Source organism: Manis javanica, chromosome 7 (genome assembly GCF_040802235.1).
Source record: "Manis javanica isolate MJ-LG chromosome 7, MJ_LKY, whole genome shotgun sequence".
In the NCBI taxonomy this organism is placed as follows: domain Eukaryota; kingdom Metazoa; phylum Chordata; class Mammalia; order Pholidota; family Manidae; genus Manis; species Manis javanica.
The window spans coordinates 26,932,506-26,946,263 of record NC_133162.1 but is presented as its reverse complement, the minus strand read 5'-3'; the positions used below and the strand labels follow the sequence as shown (position 1 = coordinate 26,946,263).

General features: G+C 34.6%; 1 protein-coding gene across 2 annotated transcripts in view; it reads left to right on the top strand.

The window, feature by feature from the left end:
- The window catches only part of SLF2 (SMC5-SMC6 complex localization factor 2), a 44,101-nt gene extending 30,683 nt beyond the window's left edge, over positions 1-13,418 (top strand). For both annotated transcript variants that reach the window (XM_017680247.3, XM_017680246.3), the window contains exons 13-20: positions 393-569; positions 1,564-1,661; positions 2,204-2,291; positions 3,486-3,617; positions 4,071-4,148; positions 5,186-5,272; positions 8,116-8,184; positions 10,124-13,418. In XM_017680247.3, the coding sequence (XP_017535736.1) occupies positions 393-569; positions 1,564-1,661; positions 2,204-2,291; positions 3,486-3,617; positions 4,071-4,148; positions 5,186-5,272; positions 8,116-8,184; positions 10,124-10,159 (765 nt within the window). In that variant the 3' untranslated portion in view covers positions 10,160-13,418. The remainder of the gene's footprint in view (positions 1-392; positions 570-1,563; positions 1,662-2,203; positions 2,292-3,485; positions 3,618-4,070; positions 4,149-5,185; positions 5,273-8,115; positions 8,185-10,123) is intronic.
- The last annotated feature ends 340 nt before the right edge of the window (positions 13,419-13,758 follow it).

Genomic DNA, 13,758 nt, shown 5'->3' with positions numbered 1-13,758 from the left:
ATTAGGAATGAAAGGGAACTTTGGTCAGAGTTATATAATTAAAATAACTCTAGGAATACCTTTACCCAGAAGCTTTCAGAAACCAGTATTTTTTTAAACCAGTAGCTTTTTAGAATTAAATGTCTGAAGAAACAAATTATTACTTACAATATAACTTAGTGGTCAAGAATTAATAACTTACTTTTACTGGTTGGATCATAAAGAAGAAAATCTTGAAAAATAGTGAAGAAAATATTTATCATCTGATTTAACTATTAACATGATTATTTCTTGCCTTCTTTGTTCTAGATAGTTGATGTTCTGTTTTCTGTATAGCTCTCTTCTGCATTTTTTGTCAAAAAGTTTTTATAGTTTAAACTCTAAGTTGTCTTGTCTCTGCATTTGTGTCAAAGTTTCTAGGCTTGTGTACATCTATACATCCAGAAGGTTACCAGGATCATGAAATAATGTTGCTGATTTTAATGCTATTTAAAATGAGTTTGGAGAAACAATTGAAACAGATTCCTCTAGTGGACTTTCAAAGCCTCCTGATAAACCTGATGAAAAACATCAGAAACTGGAACACAAAGGTAACATTAATTAAAACTTCAGTACTGTTTTTTTGGGGTGGTGGTGGTTTTTTCGTATAGCACCACAATTTAGCTTTCATAGTGCATGCAGAATTAATAGTTTCTATGCTCAGTTAAGATCTGTAGCAGATGAAAAATAAACTGAAGAAGAGTATTTGCTGAAACTATATTGTTTGACTGAATTCATAATGAAAAAATTTATAACTAAATCTTTTCTAAGAAAACTACAGTTATCCATTCAACAAAAAAATGTGTTTATTGGAGATATACTGTTAGCCAAGCATTAATATAGGTGCTAGAGATACAGCTGTGAAAAAGACAAAGCCCTGGCTCTCCTGGCAGTTTTATCCTAGTCAGAGGGTTAGATTATAAACAAAGTAAATATAGATTATAATATGCCAAGTTGTCACAGGTGCTACAGATTAAAGCGGCACCTGTTTATAGAGAGTAATAAGGCGGGGATGCTCTGCTGTTTTAGATGAGGCAGTCAGGGAAGGCCTTGCTGAAATGATCTTTGAGCAGAAATCTAAATGAACTATGGAGTGAGTCACACATAAAACAAGAATTTGAGTTGAATTTCTGCAGCCATAGGGAGGGTAAATGTATAATTCTGTTAAGTTTCTTCTAATTATTTTTTTCGACCTTTTGTTGGTAGAAAATTTCAAACCTGTGCATAAGTAGAAGAGTGTAATGAACCCTTAAGCCCCTATTACCCAGCTTCAACAATTATCAAGACATAATCTTGTCTCATCAGTTACCCTCATCCCATACTTACTTCCCTTATGCAAGGATTATTTTGAAGCAATTCTGTTAGACTTTAAATACTGGAATAGTTGAGGATCCCCCATGGATTCTAGACTCCTTGCTATTTTGTTAAAGAAGTGCTCTTTTTGTAATAGTGTTTGCATAAGGGTAAGAAGGGATGTGGAATGATCTGTTGGCTATTTAATTCCACTGACTTATTTGAAAAGTCTTGTTCATTCTTTATTTTCAGGTCCCTGAGCTCTGTCTGGCCCTAAATGAACTCTCCAGTCATCCCCACAACCTTCTGTGGTTGGTACAGCTGGTCCCTAATTGGACATCACATGGAAGGTATTGAAAAGTGAGAATTAAACATTAAGAGCATTTTTATTTATACTAGTGAAATGCTTTTGGGTCTTTTATTTCCTGTCATCATTCCTTGAATGTTAAATCAGAGTCCGTTATTTCATATTCATCTGTGGGAAAAGGCATTGACAGCACAATTCTGATACTTAAAACTCAGATCATTTTGTAATATTCTTGATTTTTAGTTTTAGCTAATCTGCTAACAATATAGATGGCATATATCTTGAAAATGAATGAATTAGCATTTTTTGCTTTAGGGGATCCAATAAATTTTCTATTAGTAAATCAACAAAGATAAAGGTTCCTCATAATTTGCCAGAAGCTTCAGGCAACTCTTAACCAATGTACACATATTTTACATGAAAATTTTACTTTCTATCAAAGTTTATATTTTCTCTGCAACACTCTTGAAACACTAGCTATGTTTCCAATTAGAAGAACTAGAGAATTCCTATTGGCTCACTCATTTGCTTCTCAAACAATAGTGATTAAAATGCATTTTAAGTATGTTAAAATTCTATTTCCAGGCAACTGAGACAGTGCCTCAGCCTAGTGATTATTTCAAAGCTTTTAGATGAGAAACATGAAGATATCCCTAATGCCAATAATCTGCAGGTAAAAGTAACATTTTTATTTTCTTTTAGTAAATGAGAGAGGTTGTAAGGTATAAGGAAAATGGATGGATCCTAATCAGAAGTCCTAAGGTTAGGTCTTAACTCTCAGGTATAATCTTTAGAATGATGTTTAACTGATGATACCCAGTTTTTTCATCTGTGAAATGGAGATAGTATCACACCCTCTACAGCATGGGATGGTTGTGGGCAGTTAGATGAATTAATATATAAAAACTACTGGGAATATCATAATGTGCTATATAAATATGATATTATTAAATTATTTCATATCAAGATTAGCAATTTATTACAAGCTTAGAAATTACAGAAATATTGTGTATTAATTGCATCTTAAATCTATTATAATATTAAATAGTATTTAAATTGCAGAACTTAAATGTGGTTGTCCTCTAGTACTTGCTCAGTAGTGAATATATTGCATATATGTGAGAATGTTCAAACATGTCCTATGGAAGCTCTCCTCTGAGAAGTCCAGAAGGCTTTTTATAGACATTAAAAGCACTAATGGGGCTATCCATACTTGGATTTGAAAATTCAACATAGAACCTAATCTCCATGTGTTCTTGTTTGAACAGCAATTAAGAATGAATTAGAGACGCCGCCCTTAAAAACATAATCTGGTGGATTGAAACAAAATAAACCATCCATTGTGGTACACTGTAGAAAGAACAGTGGTGGAAGTATGCACAAGTTGAGTGGGACTGATTTTTAAAGGGACATCTGGTTTCTGCATTAGCAAGTTGAAGTAGATTTAATTCCAGGTATATGGGGACCACTCCAGAGCCACCAGACAAATAGCGCTCAGTCCTTTCAGTGATATTTACTACCATCAAAAGAGAATTCTTTTCAGAATTCAGTGACATCTACCTACAGGAAGATTCAACTTGGCTTACTATCAAGTAATTTCACAGAGAAAATTCTCCCTTTGACCTCTATTATAATGCCATTTGGTCTCCTCAAGCTTTATCCTCAATTATACATATTGAATCTTTCAATTAAAACCCCTTTTAAGCAATGGTGTAAAGGAGAAATGTATATCACTGGATTATAAAGAAAGCTAAAGGGGTAAAATTAGAGAAGGCAAATGAACAGAGGACACACTGGAAAAAAGTAGTCTAAGAAAGAGCAGCTGTATTATTTAATATTGTCCATTTTCTCCTCTTTCTTTTGATAGATATCAGTCCTACATCGCTATCTTGTACAAATGAAGCCTTCTGATTTGTTGAAGAAAATGGTCTTGAAGAAAAGAGCTGAACAACCAAATGGCACTATTGATGACAGTCTTTATTTGGAGCTTGAAAAGCAGGTATCCAAGGCTAGATTATATCAAAAGAGTACATATGAGCATAACTGATGCCACCTTCCACCGACAGACTGATAGCTTAGGTATTTCTGGATTTGGAGACTTAGATACATTCTAGCAAACACCGTTTTAAAGTGAATGATTTTTTTTATTTATTGCTATCATGAAATTCTTCAGTAAACTTGAGATTTGAGGTAAAAGTGTGGTTGTTGGTAATTTAATACTGGGAGTATTTTTTGTAGCCCTTTACTAGGACAGTGATGAGGTGGTAAAAGAAATGCACTTGAGTTAGAAATCGGAAAGCCTAAGTTAAATGCTTGTGTTTTTCCTACTTAGCAGCTTGGTTAACTTTAGCAAATCCTTAATCCTTCCTGGGCAAGTTTCCTAATGAATAAACTGGTATGTCATGTATGCTAGCTAATGCATGGGTTTTCGTTCTATTCATTTCTCTACCAGGCATATTACCTGACCTACATTCTTCTTCATTTAGTTGGTGAAGTTAGTTGTTCTTATTCTTTTTCTTCTGGACAACGGGTAGGTAGTTTTTAATAATACTTTTTGTTTTTTTAACAAATGTTATTATTATTGATGGAATGAATGAACATTCTTTATCTAGGAAAAAACTAAAGAAATGTTAACCTTGGATTTGCTATAGAAATCCCAGAGTATATTGGAAAGAGATAAGTAATAGTAACCTTGCAATCATACCATTGACAGGAATTATGTGTCTGCAGATGTTAATTTTGTTCATTGGACTGGAGCTTAACCATCATTAACTTAACAACTTTGTGATATATTAATAAGTTTTCAAGGTTACCAAATACCAAGTGGCCCAGCTCTTGACTTCTTTCCATCTCTTCTCCCATTTTACTTCCTTTTTTTTCTTGAGAAATAATATTTGCTTTCAAAATTAAACAGATGGTAAGTCAGACTACTTCAGGGTAAACTCCTAGAATTTACTTCTTTCACTGATATAAAATATCTAGAGTAAACTAAATTTTACAAATTTTAATTATTTTAAAATAGCTGTTACCACATTTTCCTCCCCAAAAGTATCCATTTACATTCTCACCTTAGAATAGTCAACCTTAGAATATATATATATAACAGTAACTGTTTCAGACTATACACTTAGAAAACTTAAGACACTTAATTTTTCAAGGAACTACTTTTAAAGCTTGTTTTCTTCATAGAGATAAAAATAGGTTAGCTGTTATTTGAATATTCCATTAGAGAATGTGTTTAAAAGAAGGACTCTTTAAATTTCTGGTCATTGCATCATGGTCTGAGCTCTAGGCTAGGATTAGTTTTCATTTATGTGCCTTACTACATAGCAAAACAGCTCTTATTTTTGTGTATATTTTTTTCATTAACTGGTAATAAACCATAACAGTCTTATTGTTGTAGCAGTTACTACTTTCACTGATATAACTGCTATTAATGTTGGATGGTTAACATTAGAAATTGCTAACTGGAGAATTACTGAGTTTTAAGTGATTGTTAGTTTTATAATCTCTGTTAATTTGTAGTGCTTCCAAGTCGTTTTTCTCGCTTACATTTGTTTTGCACAGAAACACTTCGTGCACCTCTGTGGAGCTTTGGAAAAGCATGTTAAGTGTGATATTAGGGAAGATGCAAGACTGTTTTATAGAACTAAGGTACGTGTATGTTTTTCTTATGTATTTTTTGTTTGTTTGTTTTACCTTGGTTATGTTAATATTTGGGAAAAAGAAACAGGCCTCTCTTTAAAAAAGAAGAACATGTTAAGTTAGAAATAGGACTTTTCCCCTATAATAACAGGAAACAGTTTCTAAGTACTGCTAGGTTAGATTGAAAGTGAAAGGGAGAAAAGATCTCAAAGGAAGTATATTTTTCAATTTACTATACTTTCTATTCTAAAACTCCTGATACTTCTGAGGAGAAAAATTCTGCCAGTACTCATGAAACTTAGTTTTTTCCCATTGTACAAATGAAGACCTTTCTGCTTAAGTTGACTTAATGGATTAAAGCATTGTTAAAATAAATATAAAAGTTTTAAAACAGTGGTTATAAATATTGTAATGGTTGAAACTTGTTTTGTTGATAGAGAAGGATTAGGTTAGCTGTTATTCTTTGAATATTCCATTAGAGAATGTGTTAAAGGAAGGATTCTTCAAATCTCTTGAGTTCTGCATCACCCAGTCTGAGCTTTAGGATGAGAATGATTCAGCAGTAAGCTTGCTTTTTTACTTTTTAGCTTTAGGTGCATTCAAAGACAGTAGAAAAGCCGAATATATAAGTATGTAGTTTAGTAAAGCAATTTTAGTATAAATAAAATTATTTGACATATTTTCCTGAAACATAAAATTAAGCAATGTTTTTTTAAAAACTTTCTCTTCTAAGAACTTTTTATTCCAAATGATCTTTTACTTTTGTAATGTAAAGCTGAATCCTTTTTACCATGTATGTTTGGATAGTCACTGAATGTTAAGTTTCAACTATGTAACTTTATGTCTTAATTACCTATGAAAGTTAGTTATTTCAAGGTTGCCCATTTGGATTCAGTATCATATTTATTTTAGTAGATTTAAGTTAAATACAAAAATGATCAACTAATGAAGTTGTATCAGATTGCAAATTTTCAAATATGTGTGGGAGATAGCTCTTTGCCTTAGAATAGAAACCATAGCTTCGGGAGTGCATTCTTTTGAACATTGACTAGAGTTACTGGCCCATAGAACTTGGTTGTAATGGTTGCTGCTGACAGATATGCTAAAAGGGGACCACCCAAGGTTTAGTTTCTTAGAGCCAAGGGCCAAGCATAGATGGATGCCAGGGCTTCTCTTATTTAAAGTAGAGGGTAACAAAGAGGTCTATGAAAATTGCTTCAGGAGATGGTCCTGCTGAAATTAATGAGTCACATGCCTCTCCATTGGCCTCTAGTAGAAAGGGTGGTGATTGTTTTGGAGAAACTGAATCTGCTGAACTCCAAATGGAGAAAAAAGCAGACCTTGCAATTTACCTTATAAACTTAACAGCAGCTATAAAATTTCTGACTTGTTTAAAACATTTTTCTTAAGCAATTATGTTCAAGAACTAATTGAGAATCTCTAGTGTTGTAGGAAAGTAAGCTTCTCACAGACTTGATAAACCCCAAAATATAGGAATATATCAGGTATTTAAAGAGGATTCAGAGTACTTTGCAAAAAACCTAGAAAGGCATAACAGCTAATTATGGGTCTTCTGATAATACGGAAAGGAACAAATGACAACCATTTAGTGTGGCCTTGGTCTTTCAAATAGAAGCTGGGAAGGCAGGCAGCAGTCTAAGTACTGGGCCCTGCAGTGAAGCCCCCCCTTCACCTTCTCTGTCTGGGTGTTCTAAAGCCAGCAAGGTGAAACTAAGTGTCCCAACATCCAAAAGACAATGACAAATGTTGGCGAGGATGTGGAGAAAGGGGAACCCTCCTACACTGCTGGTGGGAATGTAAACTAGTTCAGCCATTGTGGAAAGCAGTATGGAGGGTTCTCAAAAAACTCAAAATAAAAATACCATTTGACCCAGGAATTCCACTCCTAGGAATTTACCCTCAGAATGCAGCAGCCCAGTTTGAAAAAGACATATGCACTCCTATGTTTATCGCAACACTATTTACAATAGCCAAGAAATGGAAGCAACCTAAGTGTCCATCAGTAGATGAATGGATAAAGAAGATGTGTGGTACATATACACAATGGAATATTATTCAGCCATAGAAGAAAACAAATCCCACTGTTTGCAACAACGTGGATGGAGCTAGAGGGGATTATGCTCAGTGAAATAAGCCAGGCAGACAAAGACAAGTATCAAATGATTTCACTTGCCTGTGGAGCATAAGAACAAAGAAAAAACTGAAGGAACAAAACAGCAGCAGACTCACAGAACCCAAGAATGGACTAATAGTTACCAAGGGGAAAGGGACTGGGGAGAGTGGGTGGGAAGGGAGAGATAAGGGGGGAAATGAGGCATTACAATTAGCACACATAATGTGGGGTGGGGGGTCACGGGGAAGGCAGTATAGCACAGAGAAGACAAGTAATGATTCTATAGCATCTTAGTACACTAATGGACAGTGACTGTAATGGGGTATGTGGGGGGGACTTGATAATAGGGGGAGTCTAGTGACCATAATGTTCAAGTAATTGTACATTAATGATATCAAAATTTAAAAATTTTAAAAAAAAGAAAGAAAATGTAAGTGTCTTGAAGGTAGGGAATTTTTTCTGGATGATCTTTGGTATCTAGTGGGAAAATGGAGTCCTGAGCATTCATTTTTAGATATATTGATCAAGAGAGATCCTCTTCATCAATCTGACTTGAAAGCCTGTCCAGAAGATAAGTAGTTTCTCTTGACAAAAACCAAATTGAGTTATTGATGTAGGCTTACCACAGCTATCAGATATTTTGTATCAAGCATAAAATTGATTTTAAGTTGAAGATGTTTTGATCTGATCTCTTTTCCCCTTTTTGGTATTTCTTAAGGTAAAAGACTTGGTTGCCAGGATACATGGAAAATGGCAGGAAATAATCCAGAACTGTCGGCCTACTCAGGTTTTGTGCTATTAAACAGTTTTATTTATTCTTAATAGTTTTACTAAATGGTATTTCTTCATACTGTTCGAGAAAAGCATGACAGAACTCTTGCTTCTATGTATCTTAAGACAAACTGAAAACTCCAGTATAATAGTTCATGTGTGTTTTTTAGTTTTTGCTTTATATTAATTTATTTCTAGAGGTGTTTGAGCCCATTTAAAAATGTTGTTACATTACATCAAATGGAGATTATTTCATAAGGAGCATTTTTCTTAACAGCTTTTTTGAGATAAAATTCAAACACCATACATTCCATGCACTGAAAGTGTACAGTGGTTTTTAGTGTAAATACAGAGTTGTGCAACTATCACCACAATCTAATTTAGCATATTTTTGTCACTCCAAAAAGAATCCCATACTCATTAGCAGTTGCTCCCCACCATTCCCTAGCCAAGTGCACTCCCATTCCTACTCCTCCCAGGCCCTAAGCAACCACTAATCTACTTTTGTCTGTAGATCTGTCTGTTCTTTACATTTCATATAAATGAAATGATAATACTGTGTGGTTTTTTATGACTGGCTTTTTCATGTAACATAAGGCTACAGCATATATGTCCTTTCTATTGCCAAGTAACATTCCATTGTATAGATGATCCTGCTACATTTTATTTTTCTACCTATTAGATGGACATTTGAGGTATTTCTGATTTCTGGCTATTATGAATAATGTCTCTTTGAATATTTGTGCACAGGTTTTTGTATGAACATGTTTTCAAATGAAAACATCTTGAGCATATACTTGGGAATGGATTGCTGGGTCACTTGGTAATTCCCTAATGACTAATGATGGAGCCTCTTTGCATGTGCTTATTAGCCATTCACATAGCTTCTTTGAAGAAATGTCTATTCAAATCCTTTGCCCTTGTTCTAATTAGGTTTTTATCTTTTTATTGTTGAATTGTAAGAATTTTCCATATATTCTGAGTACAAGTCCCTTATTAGGTACATGATTTGCGAATATGTTCTCCCATTCTGTGTGTTATCTTCTCATCATCTTGATGGTATCATTTGTAGAACAAAAGTTTTTAATTGTAATGAAGTCCAGTTTTATCTTTTGTCCCTTACGCTTTTGATGTTATATCTCAGGGGACTTTGTTTAAGAAGGGCATTGTCATTAAATTTGTTGTTCTGCTTGTTTACAAATCTACTGATGTGGGATTGTCTAAGATAATGCTTCTCAAACTTTAATGGGCATAGGCATCAACTAGGGACTTGAGGAAATGCAGATTTTGTTTCAGTAAGTCTGGAATGGACCTGAGATACTCTACATTTCTTACAGGTTCTCAGATGGGCAGCAGTGTTGCTGGTCCACAGACCAAACTTTCAGTAGATAGGCTCTAGAAGTTGCTTATATTTTATATCAAAGTAATAGGAACACTGAAGATTAGGAAAAGCAATCTCACTATTTTATGTGATTTTGACTCTTGTTGGTGTCCTTCATAAGATACGCATCTTATGAAGATCATAAGATGATCTTCCCTTTCAGAGAAGTTTTTGAGAAATCTTAAACTAATGTTTTATAGTTGTTATTTTAGTTTCTAACCTCAAACATTTGTTTTTTCCTTGGGCATGTCATCTTTCTTTGATGGTGTGGCATTAAAACAAAAGAATTTAATACCAAAACTTTGTTAATCTGCTTAACATTTTACTTAATCTTCTTAAATATGACCCTCCACATGTGTGTGTCAGAGAGAAAAACTTACCTTGTACTTGTATACTTTTTTAAATTGTTAGACCACAAAAGGTGAATTTTGATTGCTATGAATTTTTAGAGAAATGTACAATATAAGGATTTTATTGCTTTTATTATCAAAGCCCATTGTCTGGTAGTTTTATAAGGATTAATTAATAATCTGATTTTCCTTTATCCTATTTTTTCCCCCCTTCTCTTTTCTAGGGGCAGCTTCATGACTTCTGGGTACCAGATTCTTAACAGGAGTTGCAGCAGCAAAAATATGAACCAAGAGAAATTCACTAAGAAAGAACCTTTCCTAGAGGAATAGAAAAGATTACTGCAGAATCCAGTGAAATGCTAAGAAAATGTCCTGCAAATTGCCATTTGAATATCTAGTATGAAGCTGGTAATGAAGAAATTGCCATTTCTGAAGCAGATATGAAATGTGATCTGCTTAATTAAGGCAACTTGCCTTTTAAAAGAGCAAAATCCTATAACAAGAGGGGATGGCTAGAAGCAGCTAATAGTTGCATGTCTAACCTGCCCCTGTTAATTTCTTTTGTTAGATTGTAAGCCAGGTTTTTTTTTTTTGGATTTTTAGCACTTGGATAATCACAGGAAATATTTAAGGAAGGGTTTGGACCAACCTGAGTTGGACTTGAAAACCAAGAGCAAGTTCCAGTTGGTTTTAATTTTCCCTCTTGGTTATTTGCGAACTTTAAGGGAAAGCTCAGAACTGAATTTAGTAACAAAAAGAATAAATATCTTCTGTAACTCCTATAAACCACATGAAGCTTTCAATTCATGCATTTTCCTTCATTATTCAAGATTATAAATCTGTGAGGTTTTTAAAATACATTTCAACAGTTGAGAAACAGAAGTTTGGTATATAATCAGATCCCCTTCATGGGAAGAGGTTAAGCTATAAAATAGTGGCTCTGTTTTTATGCCAAAACATTCATATGTAGTTTGTTTTGGATCTCTTTTAAGTGTTTTTTTTTTTTTTCCTTAAATACTGGTTAAATCTTAGAATCTTGGCTAAATTTTAGAATTCTGGCCTTTGGTAGCCATATACGGAAGTTATATTGTAAAAGCTTAAAGATCTGGACAAGTTTCCAAAAATCCTACTTTCATGAGTATATAAGCTTGGCAGAGACCTGGATATTGTTTATTTTGGGGGATGCTACATGTGCGCATGTGTATATGTGTGTATGTGTATGTGTACACACGTGTGTACTTGTGTTCTAAAGTTGTTGCACTTGAAAACCACAGCTGCTCTAGATTCTTAAACACTGGAAAGTCATCCTTTGGTTTAAATGGTGGAGGGTTAGTAGCAGTGCACATGCTGGTCTTAGCCCAAGGGCCCTCTGAAGCCTTTGTTAGTAACAAGACACTTACTAGCTAACTGAAAAATTCTTTTGTTGACTGAGTGTCCCTTGTAGGAGGGTTTGTTTCCTGAAAGAGAATGCGACCTTTTTTTTTCTTTCACTTACTTGGGTAACACTGCTCTCCTGAGCACTCTGATTCTTCTAGTGAGTGGGGGGAGAAACGGGGGGGAGAAACGGGGGGTAGGGAATTGGACTTAATGTTTCTGATTTAAGAGGGGAGAAAATAAATTATGAAAAATAGCTACCTCTAAATTGAGTCTTAGGACTTAAAAGCATTTTATCTTAAATATACTGTTTAAAATACTACCGGTAACTTTTGAGTCCATGTTAAGCATTGAGCAGTTAGAGGCTTTACAGGGAAGACTAAGTAATCCAGTTCCCAAGAACCCCAGCTGAATGAGGCTTCAAGAGTCAGACCAACAAAAGTTTTATTCTGTATTGAGTTTACTGGTGAGAATATTATCTTGATACTACCTCTCAAGGGTGTTGTTAGAAAATGCCACTTAACAGTTAATGAGATAGATACAAAGACTTATATTTGACAGATGCTTGAAACTCTGGCATCTGCCCAACAGGGGGGCTTTCTCTCTCTGTAATTTAATACTTTGTAGATACATTATTTGTGTGTAATTTTATAGTGTTCATATTTTTCTCATTTTGCATTGTGTAAAGTGTACAAAATCTCAAAGTATAAAAATACTGCTTATATTGCTTGTAATTACAGCTTGTAAATATTTTCTAGTTGTGTATATTGATGGGACAAGTGGGTTTATTCAGGTTTTTTTTTTTAATGACCCTTTTATATTGCAGTTTCAACCGATAACTGCCCATCAAATTTAAAACCACTTTGATACATTTTTATTTAGCAGTTCCAGTAAGAAAAGTCTCTACTTTTAATTGTCTTTCTCTATTAGAGAAAAATAATTTATCTGTCCCTTTAAAGTAGATGGCCCAACATCAGTTTGGGCCTTTGTACTGATGACTCTGGTAGATGTCTTCTGTCTCCAGGTCATATTCCAGTCAGTATTTGCATTTGGGTTCTCATAAAAAGTTTGTGGTTCTCCTTTAGCACAGGTAGCCTGTGGTTTCTCTCCCAAGTCAAGCATTATCCTTCTCCCTCTTAAGTCCCCATGCTTTGTCTCCCTCCTGCTGCTGTTGCCCAGTGAATGGGACAGTAGAAGGGGAGAAAATGTTTATTGCACAGAAAATGTCAGGCCACTTTTGGGACTAGGCAAACAAAGCTTGCACTGGGTGGTGGTGTGTTTGGCAGTTTCACTGTGCCAAGAATCACTTTGTCTGATCTCCTGGATATGTATGTCAAACTTACTACCCTATTGCAAGCTGAAAATTAAGGTACTTGGGTTTATGCTTTTGTGTGTAACTATTTGCCTTTTCTAAACTGCTTTTCTTGTTATCCAAAAATATTATTCTGTTAGTTATATCATGTTAAGTGAAGAGGCTCTCCATGCACAAAATGCATCTATGTAGCAGTAAAGAAACAGCATTTGTATATTTTCTGTCTCCTGATGGCAATGGTGCCTTTGTCACCTTTTGGAAGGTTGGCATTTTGTTTTTGTTATGAAGTACAAATAAGTAGTAACTTGCTTTTGACTTCACAAAAATCTCCCCAGATGTAAAGATAGAAAATGGTGTGTTTTCAACCAGGCTCAGTTGGAGCATTTGCTTTTTTATTTCTATCAAAATAAGTATAGTTGGTGGGGACTGGCCAGTGATAATGTGTGGAGTCTGTAAACCAAGAGTAATTTTTAAATGGAAAAAAAAATAAAAATTGAAGAGGTGACCTATTAACAAGTGACTGAATTGGAGAATTGGGGAGGATGTCCTGGTTTGTCTCTAAGGAGGCAAGATTAGGGTACAGGTGGCTGGACATGTAGAGCATGAGCTGTGGTTATGCTTACTCATTAACAGTGTTGGGGCACCTCATTATCTGTGCATTTGTTTCTCTGGGCAGTCCTGTCAGCCAGTTAATCCACCAGCTCTTAGGCAGTTTACAAGTAAATGCAGATTTCCTTTCTTCCTTTTTTTTTTTTAAGATCTTATATTACATCTTGTTTAAAGTCCTATGAATGTATGTGTGTGTTATTAAAATTGCTTTTTCTCAGTTTGAACATGTGTTTGGTAATATTTGTTCAGGAGTGGGAATGGTTAAGTGCTTAGAATATCCTGTTTCTTCCCCTGCCCTATCTCCTAGTTTTGAAACTGATTTCTTCCTTTCTTCTTCTTAAGATTATCCAGCCAAATTTTTAGCTTGATATTTCCTGTTGCTAGAATACATAAAGCCATAGTTGTATACAGATGCAAACATAGCTGTATACAGTAAAAATTTTGCTGTATACTTTGCTGTCAGGAACTTAGTACTCTCATTCTTACATTACCTTACTAGCTAGGTTCATTCAACAACTAGTACCTGCTGCATACTATGCACTCTTTTTAGGATGCAGTGAACAG